Consider the following 22,600-nt stretch of genomic DNA (forward strand, 5'->3'; position numbering starts at 1 on the left):
ACCAAGAAGCAGACTCGAGTACTTAGATACAATTTGTTTATGCTTCTTGTGTTTCTTATTGGAGAAAGCATTTTGAAAATTTCTGATGTATTACCAAAAGCTGTAAAATCCATATCTTCCAGATTTTCCAAAATATTCTCTATCGAAGCAGTAAACCTTTTGAATGTTGAAGAATCCATCATTTCTGGCGAAAAAAAAGAAATTAATAAATAATTATTTTAAATACAAAACAGAAAATACAAACCATGGAAAATAAATCTTCTAAAATTACCTTCAGGTGTAAGTTTAGGTTCATAAGCTTTCCTCTTCTTTTGTTTTTCTTTTTTCTTCATTTTTCTAGCCACTAATTAAGAGAAGAAAGAGTGAGGCAAACACTTTCTCAAAAAATTAAATAAAGGATTCTTTACATTTCTTACAATTGCATTCAGCATGGCGTCTAATTATGTTTATTTTAAAATGTTTAACATATCCATTTAAAAGGCACTAGTATTATGGAATAAAATTAAATTTTTAAAGTGATCAGTTACCCTCACTGAGGCTAGGGGGAGAAGAATAATCATCCATATCAGAGTCATCGGGACTGCGATTACGGTAACGGCCACTACCAGAAATCCTCCTTCCTTCGTGACAGTGACCACTTCTCCTGTGGTCACCAGAACTTCTTCTGTCATGTTCTTCATACTCCCAAGCTTCATCTCTATCCTTTTTGTGTCTTTTACGAGAAGCTAGAAATGAAACGCGTTTTCATTTTAAGTACAAAACTTTTAATAGCTCAAAATCGAACATTCTTAAACATTTATTAGATGTGTTGCTTAGGGACATGGTTTAATGGTGGACTTGGCAGCATTAGTTGTAGTGTTGGACTTCATGGTCTTAAAGGTCTTTTCCAACCTAAATGATTCTATGATTTGCAAGTTAAAACACTCTTGTATAGTTGGTCAGTAAATCAAGCAAACACTCTAAAACTACTATATATAATTCTACTTTAGATTATTCTAACTTTTTTTCCCATGAAACTGGCAAAGATACCCTAAAACATAAAATAAAATAAAATTTACAGAGCATTTGTCCTTTTAACCAAAGTAAGGGAAGTGGAACAAATCCAGATAAGTTTCATCCTTTCATGACAGAACATTGAGATAATTTCTTAAGTTATCTAAACTGCGACTCTTTCTGGATGTTCATGTTCCAATTCAGTGATTGCTTTGCCCATTTGGCACACCAAGTACCTATAAGACTTTGCAATGTATTTTCTTTAAGATATTCTGTTTTGCCAAACATCTAAGATTTTGTCTTAGCATATATTGCAGGAAATTCATGTCAAGGAGAAAGCTGGAGTCACAATTCTGGGCCAAAGCGCAAATCAGCACCACAGAAGGTTATTGTAACTGCTTTTCAGGAAAGACCAAAAAGCCCTGCAAAAGTGAATGTTGAAGAAGCTGGGATGAATATTCTATACAGATATTTGGTGGAAATAATAAAAAAAAAAAACCCTGAGACAATAACTCTGCTCTGCAATGGACCCTAGAGTACTCCCAATTCAAAATATATAATACAAAACTCTTGCACGGAGGGGTCTAAGTAATTTAGGGTAATAACTCAGTTCAAACTTAGAGCTGTGCTGCTTCTGGATCAGACTTGTTTCTGGAGAAGCAGAGTCATCTCCTTGATGCTGGAGCTACTAACACTGTCTGAAATGGTTGAGAGAGTTAGCTGTGACAAAAGAAATGTAGGGCCATCTTGGACCACTCAATGGGTAGGAAATTGGCTGGATGGTCACACTCCAAGAGTTGCGGTCAATGGCTCAGCATCCAAGTGCAGACCAGTGACAAGTGCTGTCCTCGGGGGTCAGTACTGGGGCCAGCACTGCTAAACATTGTTGCTGGTGACATGGACAGTGGGATCAAGGGTACCTTCAGCAGGTTTGCTGGTGACACCAAGCTGTGTGGTGCAGTCAACACACTGGAGGGAAGGGTTCCCATCCAGAGGGACCTCGACAGGTTTCAGAGGTGGGGCTGTGCGATCCTTGTGAAGTTCAACAAGGCCAAGTGCAAGGTCCTGAATATCAGTCAGGGCAGTCCCAAGCACAAACACAAGCTGGGTGGAAAATAGATTGATGGCAGCCCTGAGGAGAAGGACTAAGGGGTGCTGGTGGATGAAAAGCTGGACAAAAGCTAACAAAGTGTGTTTACACCCCAAAAAGCCAACTGCATCCTAGGCTGCATCCAAACCAGTGGCCAGCAGTTCAAAGGAGGCGATCCTGCCCCTCTACTCTGCTCTCGTGAGACCCCACTGCATCACTCTAGGGCCCCTAAGATAAGGAGGACATGGATCTGTTGGAGCTGGTCCAGAAGAGGCCACAAAGATGGTCAGGGGGCCGAAGCACCTCTGCCATGAAGACTGGCTGAGAGTTGGGGTTCTTCAGCCTAGAGAAGAAAAGGTTCTGGGGAGACCTTACCTTCCAGTACCTAAAGGGAGTCTACAGCAAAGCTGGAGAGGGACTCTTACAAGGACATGAAGTGATAGAACAAGGGGTAAAAAGTTTAAACTTCAAGAGAGTGAGTTAAGATTAGATGTCAGGAAGAAATTCTTTAGTGTGAGGGTGGTGAAGGCACTGGAACAGGTTGCCCAGAGAAGCTGTAGAGGCCCCATCACTGGAAGTATTCAAGGCTGGACAGAGCCTTGAGCAACCTGGTCTAGTGTGGCATCTCTGCCCATGGCAGGGGGGTTGGGATTAGATGACCTTTAAGGCCACTTCCAACCCAAACCATTCTGTGATACCTAGAGTAAATGTACTGGAGAAGAAAGTAAGAGTTTATGGGAAACGGCTTTACACAACTGATTTCTTTACCCCATGAGAGGTACCCCATGTGGAGGCAGATGAAATCTGTCTCCACAGTTTACAAATCATCTGTAACACTTCAAGTTCTGTGGGATGAATTCTGACCCCAGCTACATCTCCATGAGAAAAGCAACTTCCAATATTGTTTTGCATGGGAAAATAGAATGTGCTACAATTCTGCTGGCTCTACAAGGCAAATAATATGAACATGGGAATGGCCATTCACAATCACTGCTCTACAAAATTTATTTTGAAGTCACTAAAATTCACTACAAATTTAAGTTTTAATAACATCTCAAGACATATTATTGATTTTATACATAAATAAATACTACTTGGAATATAAACACATAATTTCCTTCCAAATGCTCCCAAAAGTTCAGTTTTAGGCAATCAGAATAATTCAGAAACATGTATTTGTAACCACACAAACCTATCCAGTGTACTTGTCACAAATCTTTCACTCTCTTGATCATTTCGTCTTGTTTTAAATTTAATTCAGTTCTAGAGTTTTCTTTGAGAAACGTTGTAATTTATTTTAAAGACAGACGTACTCACTGAATTGTTTAAAATGATGGCCAGATCTTCTGAGCAGATATAATGAAACCACAATCCCTTAAAGTATATAATTACTGTGAAAGTTTTCCTTAACTTGTTTTACTTTATATTTAAGAATTTCAAAAGCCACTATGGCTATTATGTAGATTAAGGTATCTGAAATTCTTGACAATTCTCTCCATTCCCAACCAACTTAAATAATTTTCTTTAATTAATTCATTTATTTAAATTCGCTGTTCCAGATTACTACATCATAAACAGGTGATATGATATGGTAAACAGAGAATACAGAATCCTGAATGAAGCAAATCATCATTAATCCTTTGCCATAATCCTGACTGACCACAATTTACCTCAAGATGTCACACTCACAGACAAAGCATCATTATTCAGTTATAATTAAAAGGGAAAACAAATCAACAAAAGCACATTCTTTTCTGCTTCTTTGATAAAGATCAGACATATGACTACTATAATTTTGACATGTATGTGTATGTAGACGTGTACTGTCTATCTGTTGGATAAGAACCTGAAACGTATTAAAAAGCGGAAGAAACAAATCTTTCTCTTTTGGACCTTAAGAAATACTAAAAACGAAAACACCATGAACTTACAAAAGTTCACTAAGATGTTTATATAAACAGGGGTGCAAAGCATCTAAACTTGGGAAAAAAACCTTATACATAAGATTCCTTTGCAGGTGAACAGCCACAGGCACTTCTCCCGTAGCCCTGCACCGTTACACAGCTAAGATACTAACTCAGAATGAACCGATTCCCTCTGTTGCAACAGTTCATTTTCAGTGCTGGCTAAGTGTATGACTACAGAGACAAACTAACTGTACTCTTATTAACAAGTAGGAATTGTCTTCCTAACTTACAGGCAAATAACAATTTTTTTGACTTAGGAACTTTAACTGATTGCACAGCAAAATTCTAACTAGAAGCTTCCTCTCTTCCTTTGAAAACAGTTAATTCATCATTAGCAAATGGTATTTTGAGAATCCATCAAAAGCAACTCCAGTTTTTCAAGCAATATGACAGAGAAATACTAGAAGAAATATTTAAAGAAACTTCTGTGTAGTAATAGTCTCAGTTCATCATGTCAGAAAAATTCAAGACAGGATTCTTCACATTTTGTATCAATAAAACTAAGAATAATTTAAAAATTTATTTAATGACATTTTTCTTTGCATACATTTGTATGTAAGTTTTCTGCACTTCTTTAGAGGATATGCTCCTTAATTTGATTAGTTAAAAACATTTCATGCTAAAACTGAGAGCAAAAAAAAATACCTAGGTAGCGGCTCCCAATAAAGTAATCAGGAAAATAAATTTAACAACTAACTGATTTTCATCTTGAATGGCAAATGGAAATCAAGTAATTTTTCTTTAAAAAGAAAAACAAGGGTTCTTGGCCAAACAGTTGTCAGGACAGCAAACTTGTTTTCATATGTTTTAGGACAAGCCAACTTAAAAGAAAATGTGTATCTTTTTGTAAAAACAAAATATTAGCTTTCTTTAGCTTAAGGAACAGAATGATGTACTACTTACATTCAAAAGCTTCTTCACTGTCATTGTCTTCATCAGAACTGATTTCAGCATATTTTGGTTTCTCATTAACTGTGCTACGTTTGCGCTTGTTCATTTTCACACGTTCACAAAGTGGCATGGTGGATTCAATTTCTGCCAGGAGCTCAGGAGGCAACTCCTTTAACACTGACTGATCTATGCTACCTATTAGTGGAGAGTAAGAAGAGCAAATGTGAACTTGAAGACAAAAAAGAGAGCCCAACACTACAGTCCCTTCTCAGGAACCACTTACAGGATATCCACTAACAATATCACAGTACCTGGATGTATTTGACAGACCTTTTTTAAAGTTGCACGGACTGTTCACACTACAGTTAGAAATTAACACAATAAATTGCACACACATTTCTTTTAAAAAAATATTGTCAGGTATGTAAAACAAATTCAAACTGCTGAATTACCTTTGTAAAATGATATCCCTGCTCTACTTCCACAAAGTTCAGCCTCTGCATTTAACAAGTTTTCTAACAGTGTAAGTAAATTATGGATTCTTAGTCCTCAATAACATTTCTGTTTATTCTCCTTCAAATTAATTAGTGTACACAAGACAGTAATATTCCCTTTTCCAGTAAGGAAGGACAATCTGGCAAAACTTTTGGGGTCTTACCCCTAAATATAGGCCAAATCATTGACAACCCCACCTCCGCCTCAGATTTTTTCTTACCTCCTCCTAGTACACAAATTTTTGGCTGATTTTGTCATAAAACAAAGTTGAAATTTTTTTATTTAATACAGATAAGCAGCTAGCTGAACCACATATCAGGTTTCTTTTCCACAGTGGTAAACAGGTAGACAATATCACAACATTCTCATCACATTTTGAAACTAAGATTAGACCCATACGCAGTCTGAGTGAAGGATATTTGCAGCCAAAATTCTTCCAACTGAGACAAGGAAACCAAATTAATTCAAAGGTATTTCTTGGGGATTTATTTCGTCTTATCTTTATTTATCGAAGAATCTACTGCACAGATTTGAAGGCTATCAGAGTAAACTGTTGATCTTTTTCCAGCAACAGAACAAACATAAGCCATGAGCACCTCTCCTTCCATGCCAAAGCATTCTAATATTTTTTTAGAAAGGAAATCACCTGCCGATTGCTACACATACACACTCCTCTCAGAAAAACATCTTCTGGATGATAATACACTTTTTAATTGCATTCACTACATTACTACCCTAACTTTATAAAATTTATTCCATTTTTACACTAATATCCTAACTTCTAATGCAAGAATGGTCTTTGCATTTTTTCTTTCTCTCTTTAAACATCTTTAATTGGACTTAGAAGAGCTTTAATATGAGACTCCAGCATCAAAATTTTTAAAGAAGTTTCATATATTACTATTTTCACATATATCCACATCCATAAAAACTGCCTAGAAGCAACAAAATCAATGATTAGAGAATAATTTTACATAACTGTCAAACATATTCAGCAAGTCATCTCATCTAAGCGCATTTTAAAAAAACAATTCAACTTCAAATACTGGGGATTTTGAAGTGAGGTAGGGAAACATATACAAAATAAAATGATAGTAAAAGTTGTCCCTGCTTCCTTCATGCTGTGGTCACATATCTACTTGTGTTAAGTGGCCGTCCCTATATAATCATCATGTGCCAAAGTTACCTAAATTCTCAATATTGCTTTCAAAATTACTAGAAAACATTTCATGGTGTGGTTGACCATGCTTCTGTGACATGTTAATCTCTGTGGGCTGGGCACTTGACTTCAGACAGGCAGAAGTATTGCCAGCATGGGCAGATCATCTCCTCTGTGTGTACCAGCAGCTGACAGGATGACAGCCAGGTCTAATCTGGATGCTGCACAGCCGTGCTCCTGAGCAGGCGTCCCCACACTTTAAATGTCTGCACAGTGCCTGAAGAGCTTCACGTGTACAAGTTTTAAGACAATTTCCACAGGTGAAATTGATAAAGGGCCCTAGATCCTGGTTCTCTAATATGTATATTCAATTTTATGCCATGGTAATTTAATTGAAATCAGCAGGATTACACACATAGCACAAAGTCTACACTAAATCTGGCCAAGCAAAAACATTGCAAAAGACAGCTACAAGTAAAGGAGCAAAAGTTTCATTAAATCCCCAAACTGCAAACAAAACTCACAGGCTACTCTCCTGCCTCCTGTTCTTGCTTTCTTTCCTTACTGATTCCTTGGTTTGTATTCAACCCTTAAATATAAATAAATTATCACAATACCTATAACACATTAGGTATTTGTAAAAATAATTTATTTCCATCTCAGAAGTTCAAGTTTTTATGTTCTTCAGTGCTAAATTCAACTAATGCTTGAATTGCACTCTCTTGTGTTACAGATATTTCAGATGACAGTATAAGCTTACCCATTTTTCTTTTGTTAGGAAATAAGTAAAGTTTACTTTATTCAAGTAGGGAACAGCAGAAAAGAGAATAAATAGAATTATTATAAGGTTCTCTATAAGTTATCATTAAAGTTTTTGTTTCTGTCACAATGTTCCCTGGAGTAAGTGTGTCACATGCCCAGTATCCTTAGCTGCTGAGAATTGTAAATAACCAAATCTAGAGAGTTTTACTCATGCAGTACAAACGAGTTAAGCACGACTGCCCATGTATATACAATTCTGATATACATGGAAAAGGACTTCTCATCCTTTCCGAAGAAATTCAGGAATATTCTATACTCTGGGACAAGTCATGAGCTTGTTAATACTTATTTTACTTGATTATTTTACCTTGAGTCAGGGTAACCCAAAAGTCACTGGAAACATCTTACTAAATTCCTTCTTTAATAACTCCTTACTTTGTAATGAAGGTAGTGTTTATTTGTTCAGGGTAGTAAAGAAATCTTTAAGAGAATCCAGTTCACTGTAAGCATCCAGTTACATGGCAACAAGCATTAGGTAATAAAATCCATGCTAATACCCTTTCAGTTTATGGGATACTTTTCTAAAACAATTAAAAGAATATGCAACACAAGCCTCTTTGAAATCTACAAAACCATGTACGATCACTTTCAATTTTCCACTTTCTTTGCTAAGTTTGCTAAGACCTAGTACCTATGCATTTTTTTCACTTTAATCAGTAATATCTGGCTAAATCCTGCATTAAATAGCGGAAGAGAAAGTAACTTTACTAAAAGGTTACTCCATAAGTTTCACCAGTGGAATTTCACCAATGGAATAACTCCATTTCCTGTGCTCAGTGTGATCAGTGGAACACAATGTGCCTGAAATGAACTATAGCATGAGTGTAATGTCAAAGCTGCTGCCACCATTAAAACAACCAAAAAAAAACCAGAAGAAAATTACCATCATAACAAAATCTTTGTCTCACTGTAAAGAAGAGCATGCTAACAAACTCCACATTATTGAAACTAAAGGGAAGTCACAGAATGGCTGCAAGAACCAATTCATCTCAAAGAACTGCACATGTGAACAGCCACTTCCACACTGCTTCTCCAAATATATGCAATGCTGTCCACAGCTTACATACATGCTCCTTGCTGGAGAACAACAAGTTCTTGGTTTTGCTTGATTGCCATTATCAAAAAGTTTCTTAGAGAAGATATTCAGAGAATCATAGAGTCATAGAATATGGTGAGTTGGAAGGGACAAAGAAGGATCATTGAGTCCAACTCCTGGCCCTGCACAGGATGCCTCAACAATCCCACCATGTGCCTGAGGGCGTTGTCCAAAAGCTTCTCAGACTCCGTCAGCCTTGGTGCTGTGACCACTTCCCTGGGGAGCCTGTTGCAGTGCCCAACTACCCTCTGGGCAAAGAACCTTTTCCTGATATCAAACCTAAACCTCCCCTGACACAACTTCAGGCCATTCCCCTCGGTTCTGTCACTTGTCACCACAGAGAAGGGATCAACGCCTGCCCCTCCTCTTCCTCTCACAAGGAAATCATAGACCGCAAGGAGGTCTTCCCTCAGTCTCCTCTTATCCAGGCTGAACAGACCAAGTGACCTCAGCCACTCCTCATACAGCTTCCCCTCCAGATCCTTCACCATCCTTGTTGCCCTCCTTTGGATGCTCTCTAAGAGCTTAATGTCGTCTTTATATTGTGGTTCCCCAAACTGTACACAGGACTCAAGGTGAGGCTGCCCCAGTGCAGAGCAGAGCAGGACAATCCTCTCCCTCGCCCGGCTGGTGATGCTTTGCCTGATGCCCCCTAGGACACAGTTGGCCCTCCTGGCTGCCAGGGCACTGCTGACCTGTATTCAATTTGCCATCAACCAGGATCCCCAAGTCCCCTTCCCAGCACTGCTTTCCAGCATTTCATTCCCTAATCTATACACACAACCAGGGTTGCTCCATCCCAGGAGCAGAATCTGGCATTTGCCCTTGTTAAACTTCATATGGTTGGTGACTGCCCATCTCTAATTTGTTGAGGTCTCTCTGCAGGGCATCTCTGCTCTTGAAGGAGTCAACAGCTCCTCCCAATTTAGTGTCATTGGCAAGACAATTCAAGAATCTTCATCTTCTACTGAATGTCCACTGATCCTTAAGATGATGTGTTTTCTTACCAAGCAGTTCTTTACAAAATATAATACAGTTAAAGATCAGCCAGAGACACTCAGCTAAAAAGGAATTAGTATGTAAGCCTTCTCTTATATTCTATCACAGTCTGTGAAGCCTTTCAAAGTATTTTGCTTGTGTAGTAGCAAGACTTCTATAAGCATCTAGAGGATGTAGTATTCCCCTTCTCCACAAAAGGCTTAAAAAATGAATGGAAAAGCACAGATCTGATTCAAAGCTCAGTATTGTTTTTTGCAGCTTCATGTTTGTAGAACAGCTTTAACTTTAGCTAATATTTATGCATATCTGATACTTAAAGGGATCACTTTGCCTTGAATTTGCAAGTCAAATAGCTCTTCCTGATGCAGGCAGATCATCCTTCAAGAGATGTTAAACATCAAAAAAAGGTAACATCATTTATTTTACTGGACCCATTCAATATGGACAGCACAATTATTTTTTGAAACAACAATCAGTGAGTTCATATTAGTTTCACCTTCTTGATGTACCAACTTCCAACAAGCAGCTATGGAAAAGGGGATGATGCTTGCTAATGCTTAGGTCAGAGAGGCTGTTCCTCTCATGAAATCAAAACCAACACCAATAAACTCTGTTATTTTCTCAGTAATGATTTATCTTTGCTTTCCAAACTATGAAAAACAGTGGAGTATAGGTCTTGGTAATATTTCCTATGAACTAATGAGCAATCAAGATTCAAATACATATAGAATTCTAAACTCTGGATTGCTAAGAGACAGTTAATACAGTGGAAACATAAATATAATAGTTCCCATTTCTGTGGGCTGATAGTTCGTAATAAGAAAAACTGCATTTAATGCAATTTCATATCTGTAATCTCTATATTTTGCATTTTAAAATGTAACTTTTTCCAGCTATGAAGACATTATATAAAAACACACAAGGGTCTAGGAGAGAAACAGTGCCACCTGTTAGGGGTAAGGATATAAATATTTACTTCATGTTACTCAGCGTTTAGAAACTGAAGTTTAACTACTCCTCATGTTCTTGAACTTCTGCACTAATGAACTGGCACACATCTTCAATTGGGCATGAAAATAAAATCCTAACTACTGCAGCTCAATTTTGCCCTTTTCTTGCTCCTTTAAGTCACAGAAGACATTACCTGCTACAGGACTTTTCTTATTTTGCTGATGACTAGTATATCCAGTCTTGCTCTAATTCCACAAAGGCCAAACTCACCTTCCTTAAATGTCCTCTCTGAGCATTTGATAAAAGATATTCCTCCCTTACGTAATAAATGCTTAAAGTCTAAATTTCCTCCTATGTCAGGCATATACTAAGGAAGGAAAGCAGTTTCTTTCTGGGTTAGCTCAAACAACCTTCAAAGTCTGTGCTACACGAAATAAAACACACTCTTACTCCATAATAAGAGGGCTGCCTTCTTGTTGGATAGCCATGTCATAGTAACTACAACAGCACAGACTCACAGTTTAAAGCTACTGCAAATACTCATGCAGATAAGGTTGTATTTTAGATAAGGAATTAAAAGAAAAAAGGCAAAATGGAAGTACTTGCCTATGCTATAAAGCTGTTTGGAAAATAAACACCTCTCCAAAATAGCTAAGTACTGTCACAGTACAGCAGTCAGGCACTGAAATGCAAATGGCCACATGACTGAAGAATAACTTGCTGGTTAAAGCTGAAAATTTTTGGTTCTTTCTCAAGGGTGCAAATTTAATGATATCCTTTCCACCAGGTTCTCTCTTCAAATGCTCCAGTATGTTCTTTATATGGCATATAGAGTCCTTGGTGATCAGAGTCCCCTGCTCATCAGCTTCACACTCCCCCAAGTAATTTTGTGCCCTGAACAGTTTCAAGAACAGAAGAGAAACACAGGGAAATCTCAATCATTTTCTCAGGGGAATTTACATTATGAGGAAAGTACATCTGCTCATAAAACAAGAGTTCCTCTTTTATCTTAGTACCATATCATCAGCTGAAAAATACATTATCAAATGAGTACTGGTGAAAATAAACTGAGTAGTACATTTACTCCAGCGGCTTTCCTTTTTCTTCTCCCCTTCACTGTATACCTTATGGAAGGGTATACAGCTATACCCTATAAACAGGATATAACCCTCTATTGAGTGCCTTACCCTCACTTTTTGACTAAATCCATAACAGGATAATTCCTGAGCTCAACTCACACACTCATGCCAGAAAAGGGGGGGGGAGACAGATGCCCTCACCACCACCCTAGGGGCAGCACCCACGGGATTCTCTGCTGCAACGAATTTAGTAGGATGGAGAAAAATACTGTCAGGAAGACGTATGTCCCACATTCCATAGAACCTGCTTGAACATATCTCTTCCAACATAATTTTTCCTCATCTGCCCCAATACTTGCACAAAGGATAGGCTTCCAGCCTCAAACAAAAAAAGAGGGTTTGACTCCTTGCTTTTACTCCAGTTCTTAGCTCTGGCCTAGAATGGGACCCTGACAGGCTGGTCAGAGAAGAATCTGGACACAGCAACAGAATAATTTGTGTGATACAACAGAGATCATCATTAACCACAGCTAAGCAGCGCTGGTTCAAAAAGAATTTTACAATAGTACAAAATACTCTCAGAAAAAAAAAAACATTTCAAGGAGGGAAAAGATTTCCAAAGAGAGCCCTGAAAGATCCAGGCAGAAAGCACGGAACATACCAAACACACACTCTCCCAACATGCCAGGAGAACTCTCGTTTATACTGGCATCAATGATGTCCTCAACCTATTTGATTGCTGTAGCAACTATAGCCACAAATTATTTATTCCTTATTGCTATTCACTATAGAAATCGACAAAAGGAGGCTAAAGCAGTCTAGTTTTGTAAGATACTTCACGAAAAATAAAGCAGTACTTAGAAAAAAAGGAGCAAGATTGGCAATTAAAGTAAAGGCTACACTGCACACACTTACTTTTATGAATCAATGTCAGGGGGTTGCTTTTGGGTTTTACTGTCATTGTATTTGAACACATGCACTGAAATTTAGGCAAACTCAATTTATTGTATTAAGGAGTTCTGTAGAGTTACAAAACACAGCATGCAATTTTCTGTTAGTATTCTTCCATTAAAACTCTTTCTAGTACTTGAAGGGAGATTATTAAAAAAAAAAAGAGGGAGGATGACACTTTACATGGGCAGATGGCGATAGGACAAGGAGTAATTGTTTTAAAACAAAGTAAGAGATTTAGGTTAGATGTTAGGATGAAGTTCTTTACTGTGACAGTGGTGAGGTACTGGAACAAGTTGCCCAGAAAAGTTGTGGCTGCCCCATCCCTGAAAGTGTTCAAGGCCTGATAGGATGGGGCCCTGAGCAACCTCATCTCATGGAAGGTGTCCTTATCCCTGGAAGGGGGTTGGAACAATATGATCTTTAGGGTCCTTTCCAATCCAAACCGTTCTATGACTCCATGATGACTAATGGTTGAGATCTGAAATTTATGACTGAAGTATTTTCCCACCCATGTATTCAAATCAATTTAAAAACAGAGCCAAAAGAAAACTGAGCCTAAGAAGAGACCTCGATTAAATAAAATCAGGTTGCTCCTCAGATTTTTTCTTCTCATAAAAGAAAAAATTCTGTATAAGGAATATAATACAACTAAGACCTTTGCAGGGAATAAGCAAGCAAATCCAATTATTTACCTCTCACCTGTGAGTTATAGGCACATCAAGAAGACCTGTTTTGTCCTCTCAATATCATGGAAACATTCTCAGCCCCTATCATTGAAAATATCCCGTGAAGCTACTTGTTTTGCTTCTTCAAGGTAACTGAATTACATAAGCAACAACAACAATAAAAGATTGCTGGTCTTAGCTTTAACTGTAAAATACTAACAGCAAAATTCCTCAGAAGTTAATGAAACAGTACATATATTTAAGGAAAAGTTATTCAACGCAAACAACAGTTCACTAATTTGAAGGAAAAAAACATTTCACCGTCTTCTTTTCTGTTTGTTGGTAATGTTCCCATGGAGCAAAAATAACTCCAAATTTCAAGTAAACAGGTTAAATTTTCTTACACGAAACCCGTCACCTAAAACAGCTGTCACAGAGCAACAGAAAAGGTAATTTACTAGAAGCAAATGTTAGGTTCTCCTCTATTTGTTTCTGGTCAAATTTACCCTTTGTTCAGAAGAAAATTCAAACCAAAAATTTCAAGCACATATCCCTGCACACAAGCCAAGATTAACAAGCACATTTAGATCCTTAGAAACATGAACAGGTTTGTGTTGGATATTGTAATTGACATCAGATAAATTGCTGGCCCACATTTTTACATATTGCAATGCATTGTTGCAAAAATTATTTATGCAAAATAGCCTTATCAATTCCCAGAAGCAAGAGGAACTCAAATAAGTATCCACATCTATAAACCAAAGGCAGTTTCAGACTTTCAAGAAATTGTTCTGACAAATTAGGTAATAAATGTGTATCTTTTATGTGTGCCAAAGTAATTTTTCAAAAATGAACTAATTAAACAATGCACTCCGAAATCTCAAACAGACAAAGCACTCCTAAATCTGCAAACATCTGGAATTGCATTTCAACTGAATGAAAGTACAATGAAATTAGTGGGTTTGGTCAGGTTTATTGTTGCTGCTAAGAACTCGATGTGACATATTCGAAGTTCATTCTTACTGTCCAGAGAAAACTTAATAATAACTGTAGGAGTAACAATCAAATTATTTACCTTAGTGGCAAAGTCTAAAGTAGGAAAAAATTAGGAAAGCAGCCACCACGCAAAGCCCTGTGTTGAAAATGTCACCTATATTACCGGTAACAGATCAACCCAAGAAATTACTCCAGTGTGCAATAGCTGAATTCCTGCTGTGTACCAATACCAATTTATCCAACATCCACTTCTGAAACACTAGCACCAAAAATGAAGGCTCCAGAGGGTATGTACAATGCCCATACAAATCCCAGCTACTTTCTGGGATGGGATGGACACACCATACCTTAATATTCCCTGCACGTAGGAACAAACCATTCTTGTGCAAAGCATGCTAGAGAAATGAGATCTTCCTAAGTAAGTTATATATAGTTTAGTGTTGGCTTTTAACAAAACAATGCCTGGAATACTTTTCAAACCACGAACCTTTTATTCCAGAAAGGGAAAACAAACAATCAGGGCTAAATGAACAAACAGTATATTAAAATGGATCCTTTGCAGACCCAATGTATCTTGAAATATTTCTAATGGCACACAGGTCAGTCAGTTCCTCTTCCAGTCTAGTTAAGACGAGAGGAGGTAGTCCCTAATATCTCAGAAAAGACAAAAACCAGGAAGACTGTAGAATTCTTATGAAAGTCATAGTTGCTTCAATACAATTACAATTAAATTTGAATTTGAAGAAGGTTTAAAGATTTGAGCTGAGAACATCCTGCTGTTTCGGAGAAAGTTATTGCCTGCTTGATCCACATGGTGGTGCATGCACATGCAAGATAGTCAGCAGGTATTACTCTTGACATATGCAAATGCAACTGTTACCAGGAACTCCAAAAGAGTGATTTCAAATTCAGATTCATGGAATTGTGTATTTTCACAATTCTAATCTTTGCAAAAGCATAACTTGTGGTAAACAAACTGAGTTCCAGTCTTCTCCTTCCCAATGGAAATATGTTTTTACTCCAGTTACTTCCCTGCAGTCCCACTGATTTCAGTGTCTCTGTTTCAGCATTTAGAAATTGTTATTTTGGAAATGAATTTGAGTGAACCCTAAAATTCAATGTGTTAACATCCATAAGCCAGTTTTGTCCTTATAGAAATCCTACACATGAAGGATTTAAACAATATTTAAAACTGATACTCCCTTTCTGCCCACAGTTTTCATTTGTACCATAAAGTATTTTTAAGTAGTTCTGCTGTGCTAACTATAAATCCATGAGAGGCATCACAAGTTCACTCAAACAAGCCCACACAATCTATATACAGCTTTTAATCCTGAAAGATTCCCTTTCTTGTAGCTACTACTAGAAGAAAATGACCTAATTGATTGCTCTGTTTTAGAAGTAAGACTATTTCCAGCTAGAACTCAAAGATGGACCATCATATTATACAAATGCTAAATTATAGTTACTATAGGTTCTGAAAAAGTTACTTGGAATTAAACCAACCAAACAAACCAACAAACCACATAAGCACAGAACACAGAAAAAATTCATAGGCATTGTTTTAATGACATGAAGATGATTAATCAGTAAAATTTTTAGCTGATCCTGTAAAGAGTATGTATGAAGAGCACCTTTGAAGAAATGGCAACTCTTCACTAAAATTTTAGATCAGAGCAGCAGAGAACATAGTATATTTAGGAAGACTTTCAGTGAGCAATGAAATCCTACATTTTCAGTTCTGTGTTGTACAGATAATGAAATCCCATAACAATCTACACAATGGAGGAGTAGCATTCAGATCAGAATTTCTTTTTTTTTTTTCTTAAAAAACCGAACTCTTTTAGGTGATATTGGAAGACTCAAAAGGTGCTTCTTTTGGAAAGACAATCCTTCAAACATATTATAAACCTAGTCAGACATCTCCTTACACAGACAGTTACAGTTTCTCTCATTACTCATGTGTGTTTCATAGTTTAACAAAGGAAAATTTGTCTTGTTCAGAATGCAGTAACCATGAAACTGTTACCAGCTCCCATCCCAACACAGTTGATCAGCATAGCTCTAAAAAAGCAGCAGAGAAGGTATTCGCTGAAGCTCTGAAAAGAAAGGATAGCAAACATGACCTCCTCATTGCAGGCACAAACTTGAAGGGAAAAGTTTCATGGATCCCACAATGACACACATTTGCATTAAAACCAAGATAAAAGGCATTCACAGCTGTTAAAATCAGACGAAAAAATGTTCATTCTGACCTGGACAAAACAGGCCACAAAGACTTCACCATAAGACCCCTTAGCAAAATACTATGAAAAAAACCTCTGTAACTTTCCTCTGATGTATAGCGTGAATCTTTCAGAAAAAGCTCAAAAATCAGGAGAGAAAGAGAGAAAAAGGTAACTTCTTCCTTTTAAATGACAAAAAGGACTGTTGGGTTGATTCGATATTAACAGTCACATACTACGGCTATCCCTCTCATTCGTAACTTGACAAAATTTCAAACATCTCTATAAAATTTGGTGAGAATACTACTTTTCTTTTTGAAGTACAATGAAAGGCTTATCCACATGTACAAATAAAGGTATAATTTTCAAATCTAAAATTTACTGAAACCATGCAAAAAGTTGTATAGACTTTCAGTTTGCAAAGAATCAATTGTAGCTTAAAACAAGTCAATTTTACTGAGTTTTATAATGAATGAGGATTAGTCCCTTAAGACAGAATGACTATCTAAATGGTGTTTTAAACTAGCTGAACAATCCTATTTTAAACTAGATTTCAGATAAATCACACCAATGACAAAGTCATGAGAAGACATTTTCTTGGGGAAGGGATGGATGAGAAAGCAAAAAAGAAAGGACAAGAAACACAAAGGAAGTGAAATAAGATAAAGTAAAATATACTAAGCTACATGGAATAAGAGGCATGTGAGAAGTGGAATAATGATGCTAAAAGGCAATACTAGAAAAGAATTGCTACAATCTAGTAAGTAATACAGGATGAACTAAAAGAAGGTTTGTGAAAATTACAGTTTCTAGTGTATTGAAAAGTTTATAACTAAAAATGGCACTGACCAGAACTGTGAACACTATTTCTCTCAATTGGAGTAAGGGTATTTTGGCAATGGCATTAATATTTCTGTATCAGTCAGCTGTTGACAAACAGACTTTGGCTTATGAAGAGACACCTTTATAAATTATGTACCTTTTCAAAGACTGGAGTTCACCTGGTTATTTAGCATAACGTATCCTAGAAAGTGAGTTACCAGGAAGTTAAAATACAAAACTGAATATACACATGAAAAATCTGAAGTTCAAAGACACTTTCTCCAAAATCTGCCCGCTGAACACTCAAAAGGTGATTTTTAAGATAAAAACAGTTACAGTGTTATCCTTTCCATAAAACTTATTTCTAGTATCATTGCAAGAACCTTATTCTGAATACAATAGCAAAAAGACTCATATCAGATTCAAACAACTTTTCCCCTGGAAAATATGTCCCAAGTTATTTGACACTATGCAAGAAATAGATGACTTCAGAAAGGAAAAAAATGCAGAAAAACATTGCAGAGAAGTTATAAACTTGACTTTATAATTAATGCATTGGTCACGTGTGATAGCTACTAGAATTACATCAAAAGTCATTAAAACCTTTACACACTACTAAAACATTCTACATATATAACCACATATAATACAGACTACAAAAAAAAGTAATTCAGAAACATTCCAGAAAGCAACTTATTTTCTGCACATAGAATTGTGTGAATTCAAAATCTATCCTACTGAGACTAGAGCTGAGTTCCATCAGTAAGTTTTTAGTATTCTCTATAAAGAACACAAAAAGGTTTAATCTGGAATCTTCTGATTAAACTGACAACAAAGATGTCATAATCTTATGACCAACTCCAGATCCCTATTACTAGAAATGAAAATTTTGCCTGTTTTGAACCTCAAAAAGGGACAGGGACAATATTGATATTTCCAGGATAAAGAGAAATCCCTAACAAGGAGGCTAATATTTTACAAATAAGCAATACATGTAATGAATTATTATTAAGTCTTTAAGAGCTAATATAAACAGATTAGTAGATACAGCAAAGACATAGCAAAATAAACGCATAATATAGACAACACCCTTGTATAGGTTCACATGAAATAGTTACAGATTCACAAAGATGATTTCTACATAATTTCTTACCAGATCAGCTATGTAAGAAAATGTTTTAATCTTGAATTCATTATATACCTGCATTCATAAATCACCCTGCATACAGCTGTAAATTTCTCATCTAGTATTTGATTTGTCTATTTTGAGACATGACAACTCTACAAAAATAACTATATAAGAAATCTAAATTCTTTAAAAGTTAAACATTTAAGAAAAGGAAACCTGACCAGTTAGCAACATTTATTTCACAATGTGAAGTGATCTACTTCAGTCTGAAACCAAAGAAGCCAAAATTAAAACACCAAGAAGAAAAGTAATCTTATTTTAAAAAGTGTTAAATCTGCAGAAGAGACAATCAGCCAAATATCAAACCTACAAACTACTCTGAATTATTTCCTGTCCATATTATTAATTTGAAAATGTCAGCCAATTGTTTGGCTTTCTTCTTTCTGAGTATAGTGGATCCTAGAGACAACGATGCCTGAATTCTCTTACAGACAGAATGTTTTTGTAAGCTTACTCTCAATGGTCCCAAGTATAGAAACTCCTCAGTGAATTTGTATTTACAGTATTTATAGAGAAGAGGCAGATGGGACTTTGCAACTATGTTCTTATGGCATCATGTCAAAACATGCCTTGGAAAAACCCATTTCACTTCAAAAATATGAAAGAATCTTAGGGCTTGCAAACACATTATTTCCCACCACTCCAGCTACACTGTTTAGTTAGAGCAGTGCCAGTTCCTCATACAGACACACTTAAATCAGTTAAAATTGTACATACAGCAGTTACATTTCACTGGATAAATTACCAGGTTAAACTAACGCAGCTGAAATACAGCTAGAGATCATTTAAGTGTTGCCACATTAGGAACTTGCACTGAAGTAAATAAATCATTTCAGCTACATGTGTAGGAAGACTTCCAATAATGACAAGTCCTTAGATTAGTTTTACTTTATTCCCCAAAATCACCACATAAGCAAGCATATAAACTAACTATGAAATGTTTGCATTTAATTTCTAACAATAGAAGTAGAAAATATACAAGAACACAAGTGAAAAGATATAATGCAATTAATATTAAAAAATTCTTACCTTTATTAGATTTGGATGACTTGTTCTTGTTAGGTTTAAAACAAGAGCCCCTTGATTTATCTTCTCTGTCCTTAATAAATTTCTGCACATCATCCAAAGAAAGCTTTTGAAGGACAACTACAGGTTTAGCTCCTTTATTTAGATCTTCAACTAGCCCAATCTTCTCTACTTTGTCCTTTTGTTCACCTCTAAATTCAGTTTTCCTTGACTCCTGAGTAACATTGCCATCTTTATCACGCTTGATTTTTGGAATGACAAAATGTTTCAATGCGCCGGATCTTCCCCCCAACAAATAACTGGGAAACTCTGCTTTATTGTCACCATGTGCTTTATTACTATCTACTTTACTCTTATTACCATCTGTCCTTCGTTCATCCTTGCTGTTGGGTGACTTAAAACCAGGTTTATCAGGTCTTGATTTACCAGAATCTCCTTTACCTTCCTGTTTAATACGAGGGCTGTCAGGTCTTGATTTCTGATCCCCAGAAGAAAACCTTTCCCTTGACTCACCAGACTCATGCCTATATTTCCTTTCAAATTTCTCAGGTTTTGAACCATCAGATTTAATACCATGCTTAGAATCATGTTCATTTTTGTTCGAGGATCTCAAATATTCAGGCCTTCTAATCTTGGATGGATCTCCTCTGTATTTCTCTGAGTCCCCCCTGTCCTCAGATCTTTGTTTAAGGCTATCATGGTCACGCCTTGGTGTATCAGAAACTGAACGCCCATCAGGCCTTTGTTTTGTTGGATCAGATCTGCTTTCAGGTTTTAGCCTTGAAGGATCAGATTTCATATCTAGTTTGTGCCTAGATATTTCAATTTTCTTGTCTGACAACGGTTTACTGGAGTCCCTCCTATTATCATGTCTGTGTTTTGGCGTTTCAGGCCTCCCTTCACTCTTCTGTTTAGGTGTTTCAGGTCTGCCTTCACTCTTCTGTTTTGGCGTCTCTGGCCTCTGTCGAATCTCCTGTTTGCCATTATTTTGTTTTCCCTCATTTTGTTTCATCTCCATTTGTCTGCTCTCATTTTGTTTTGATTCTGTCTGTCTGTTCTCATTTTGTTTCACTTCTATTTGTCTGCTTTCATGCTTGCTTTCATGTTTCACTTCTAACTGTTTGCTCTCGTTGAGTTTACTTTCCAACCGTCTGCTCTCATTTTGCTGAAATTCCATTTGTCTGTTTTCATTTTGCTGGACATCTGTCTTTTGACCTTCAAAATCTGACTTTTTCCTAAAAATTTCTGGGTGGTTTTCAGGTTTAAATTTAAGAACTCCAACAGGGTCTTCTTGGGGAACAGACACAAACCCATCATTATACTGCTTAATTTCTTCAGGTTTTTTGATGGTGTCCAAATCCTGAGTTACTGTTGCCTGAGAGTCTGCTCTTCCTGCTTGCTGTAGATCAATACTAACCATCAAGGCAGGCCTTGCCCCATTTCCTGCAGAACCTGTCTCCTGAGAAGCTGCTCTATTTCCTCCAGTAGCACCTCCAGCCTCTGGCGGTTTGTTTTCTTGTTTTCGCTTCTTCAGAGGCTTATCTGCAAGTTAAAAGAGAAAAAAATCACAAATTACATGTAAAGACTGATAAATGTCCAAGCAAGAATGTTCATTCCCCTCCACTCCCATCAATGAATCCTGCACAGTATGTATATGCACACACACCAAAATCCACTGAATTTGAAAGCAAGAATTGGACTTCTCTAGTTAATTCTTTTTAATATATTCAGACTATCATTCATTTTCAGTCTACCACAGATGCCAATTAATCATTCAAAAGACCTACCCTCAAAACATATAAAATCAAAGACCCTGTGTAATTCCCAAGAGAACCACCTAATAAAGCAGCTGCAATACATAAAGACCAAAAAAAACCCCAAAATAAAACAAAACAAAACAAAACATTTAAAAAACCCCCCAAACTACTCAATTACACTGAAGCAGAATTTTGAAAAGACAAAGTTAACATGCACCTCTACAACTACTTTTTCAGGAATAGTACTATTTATCTTCTGCAGATTCAACCTTCTTCATCATATATGTACTAAGGAAGGATCTGCAATGACTAAGACAGAGGCCTTTCTTCCTTTGTTCAGTGCATCAGTTGGACTTCACACATATTTTAGCCAGGGATCACACAAACAACGAACAAAACTGATAAAGTAACTCCACCACTCCATGCTTCTTCTTGAAGCAAAGCAGTACATCAAGGGTTGGAGTCTATACCTGAACACATACAAATAAGGTGGGGGGCCACTATACACTTAAAAAGTTGAGTGTTTTCTCTTTGCAATCATAATGCTTTTCATAGATGAAATAAAAAGTTCAGTGATAATTTTCTATCAAAAGCCTGACTCTGCAATAAGCCTTTTAGTTTACACTAAAAAATCGTTAGGAGTAGAATACAGAAAAATAAAGTGAGCCAACCATACACGCTGTAATTTGGTAGAATTCATATTCATAGAGAGGAGAAGCACATGGAAGTATCCAAAAGAGTATACTCTACTCATCCAACATGGAACTCCAAACTAAAATTAATTTCTGCCATGAAAACTAAAAGCCCTACCTGCACAAAGGCTTATATTCTCATTTATCAACTATCACTGTGTAATTTGTCAAAAAAAATTACTTTCCCTGTAATCAGGGAATATTATTTCAAGGGTAAGGAATGATTAAACATAGATCTATTGTCAAAATGCCTAGACCACAAGTACAACGTAAGAAAAATAACATATTTTGTGCCTAGATTTGTGGTGCCTTATCACCAGATGCAACAAAAGAGTTTTCTTTTTCAGAGTAGGAAAATGAGCAGCAAGGAGGATGCAACAAAGAAATAAGGAAATAAATGCCAATGAAAAAAAACAAATACTCCTCTGGAATTGCAAACCAGAATTATAACATATGACTTCCAATTTCTTCTAAATTTTTAGAAGATTCTTACTTAGAATAATTGAAACTTTGAAGGATCATCTCCAAAATTAAAATTAGGACATAATAACAAGTAGTTACATGGTCAATTCAAGTGACATGAATAGGCTTTTTTCACCATATTTTTCATCCTCAAATCTATTTGGATACCTCTAACTTCCTAGAACCTCAAAACTTTCTACAAGATTTGATGGCTGGAAGACAGTAAAGACAAATACAGTAAACTCCATGCAGAAATTGGTCTACTGCAAA

At 36.6% G+C, this 22,600-nt stretch overlaps 1 protein-coding gene across 4 annotated transcripts in view; it reads right to left on the reverse strand.

Moving 5' to 3' along the window:
* The window catches only part of NIPBL (NIPBL cohesin loading factor), a 162,017-nt gene that overhangs the window by 36,108 nt on the left and 103,309 nt on the right, over positions 1–22,600 (reverse strand). For all 4 annotated transcript variants that reach the window (XM_027734109.2, XM_027734110.2, XM_027734112.2 and 1 more), the window contains 5 exons: positions 19,423–20,961; positions 4,954–5,136; positions 528–725; positions 272–343; positions 95–184 (listed from right to left, as the gene is read on the reverse strand). In XM_027734109.2, the coding sequence (XP_027589910.1) occupies positions 95–184; positions 272–343; positions 528–725; positions 4,954–5,136; positions 19,423–20,961 (2,082 nt within the window). The remainder of the gene's footprint in view (positions 1–94; positions 185–271; positions 344–527; positions 726–4,953; positions 5,137–19,422; positions 20,962–22,600) is intronic.

The sequence above is a fragment of the Pipra filicauda genome, unplaced genomic scaffold, assembly GCF_003945595.2.
Source record: "Pipra filicauda isolate LSUMZ 115617 unplaced genomic scaffold, ASM394559v2 scaffold426_size588282_pilon, whole genome shotgun sequence".
NCBI lineage: Eukaryota > Metazoa > Chordata > Aves > Passeriformes > Pipridae > Pipra > Pipra filicauda.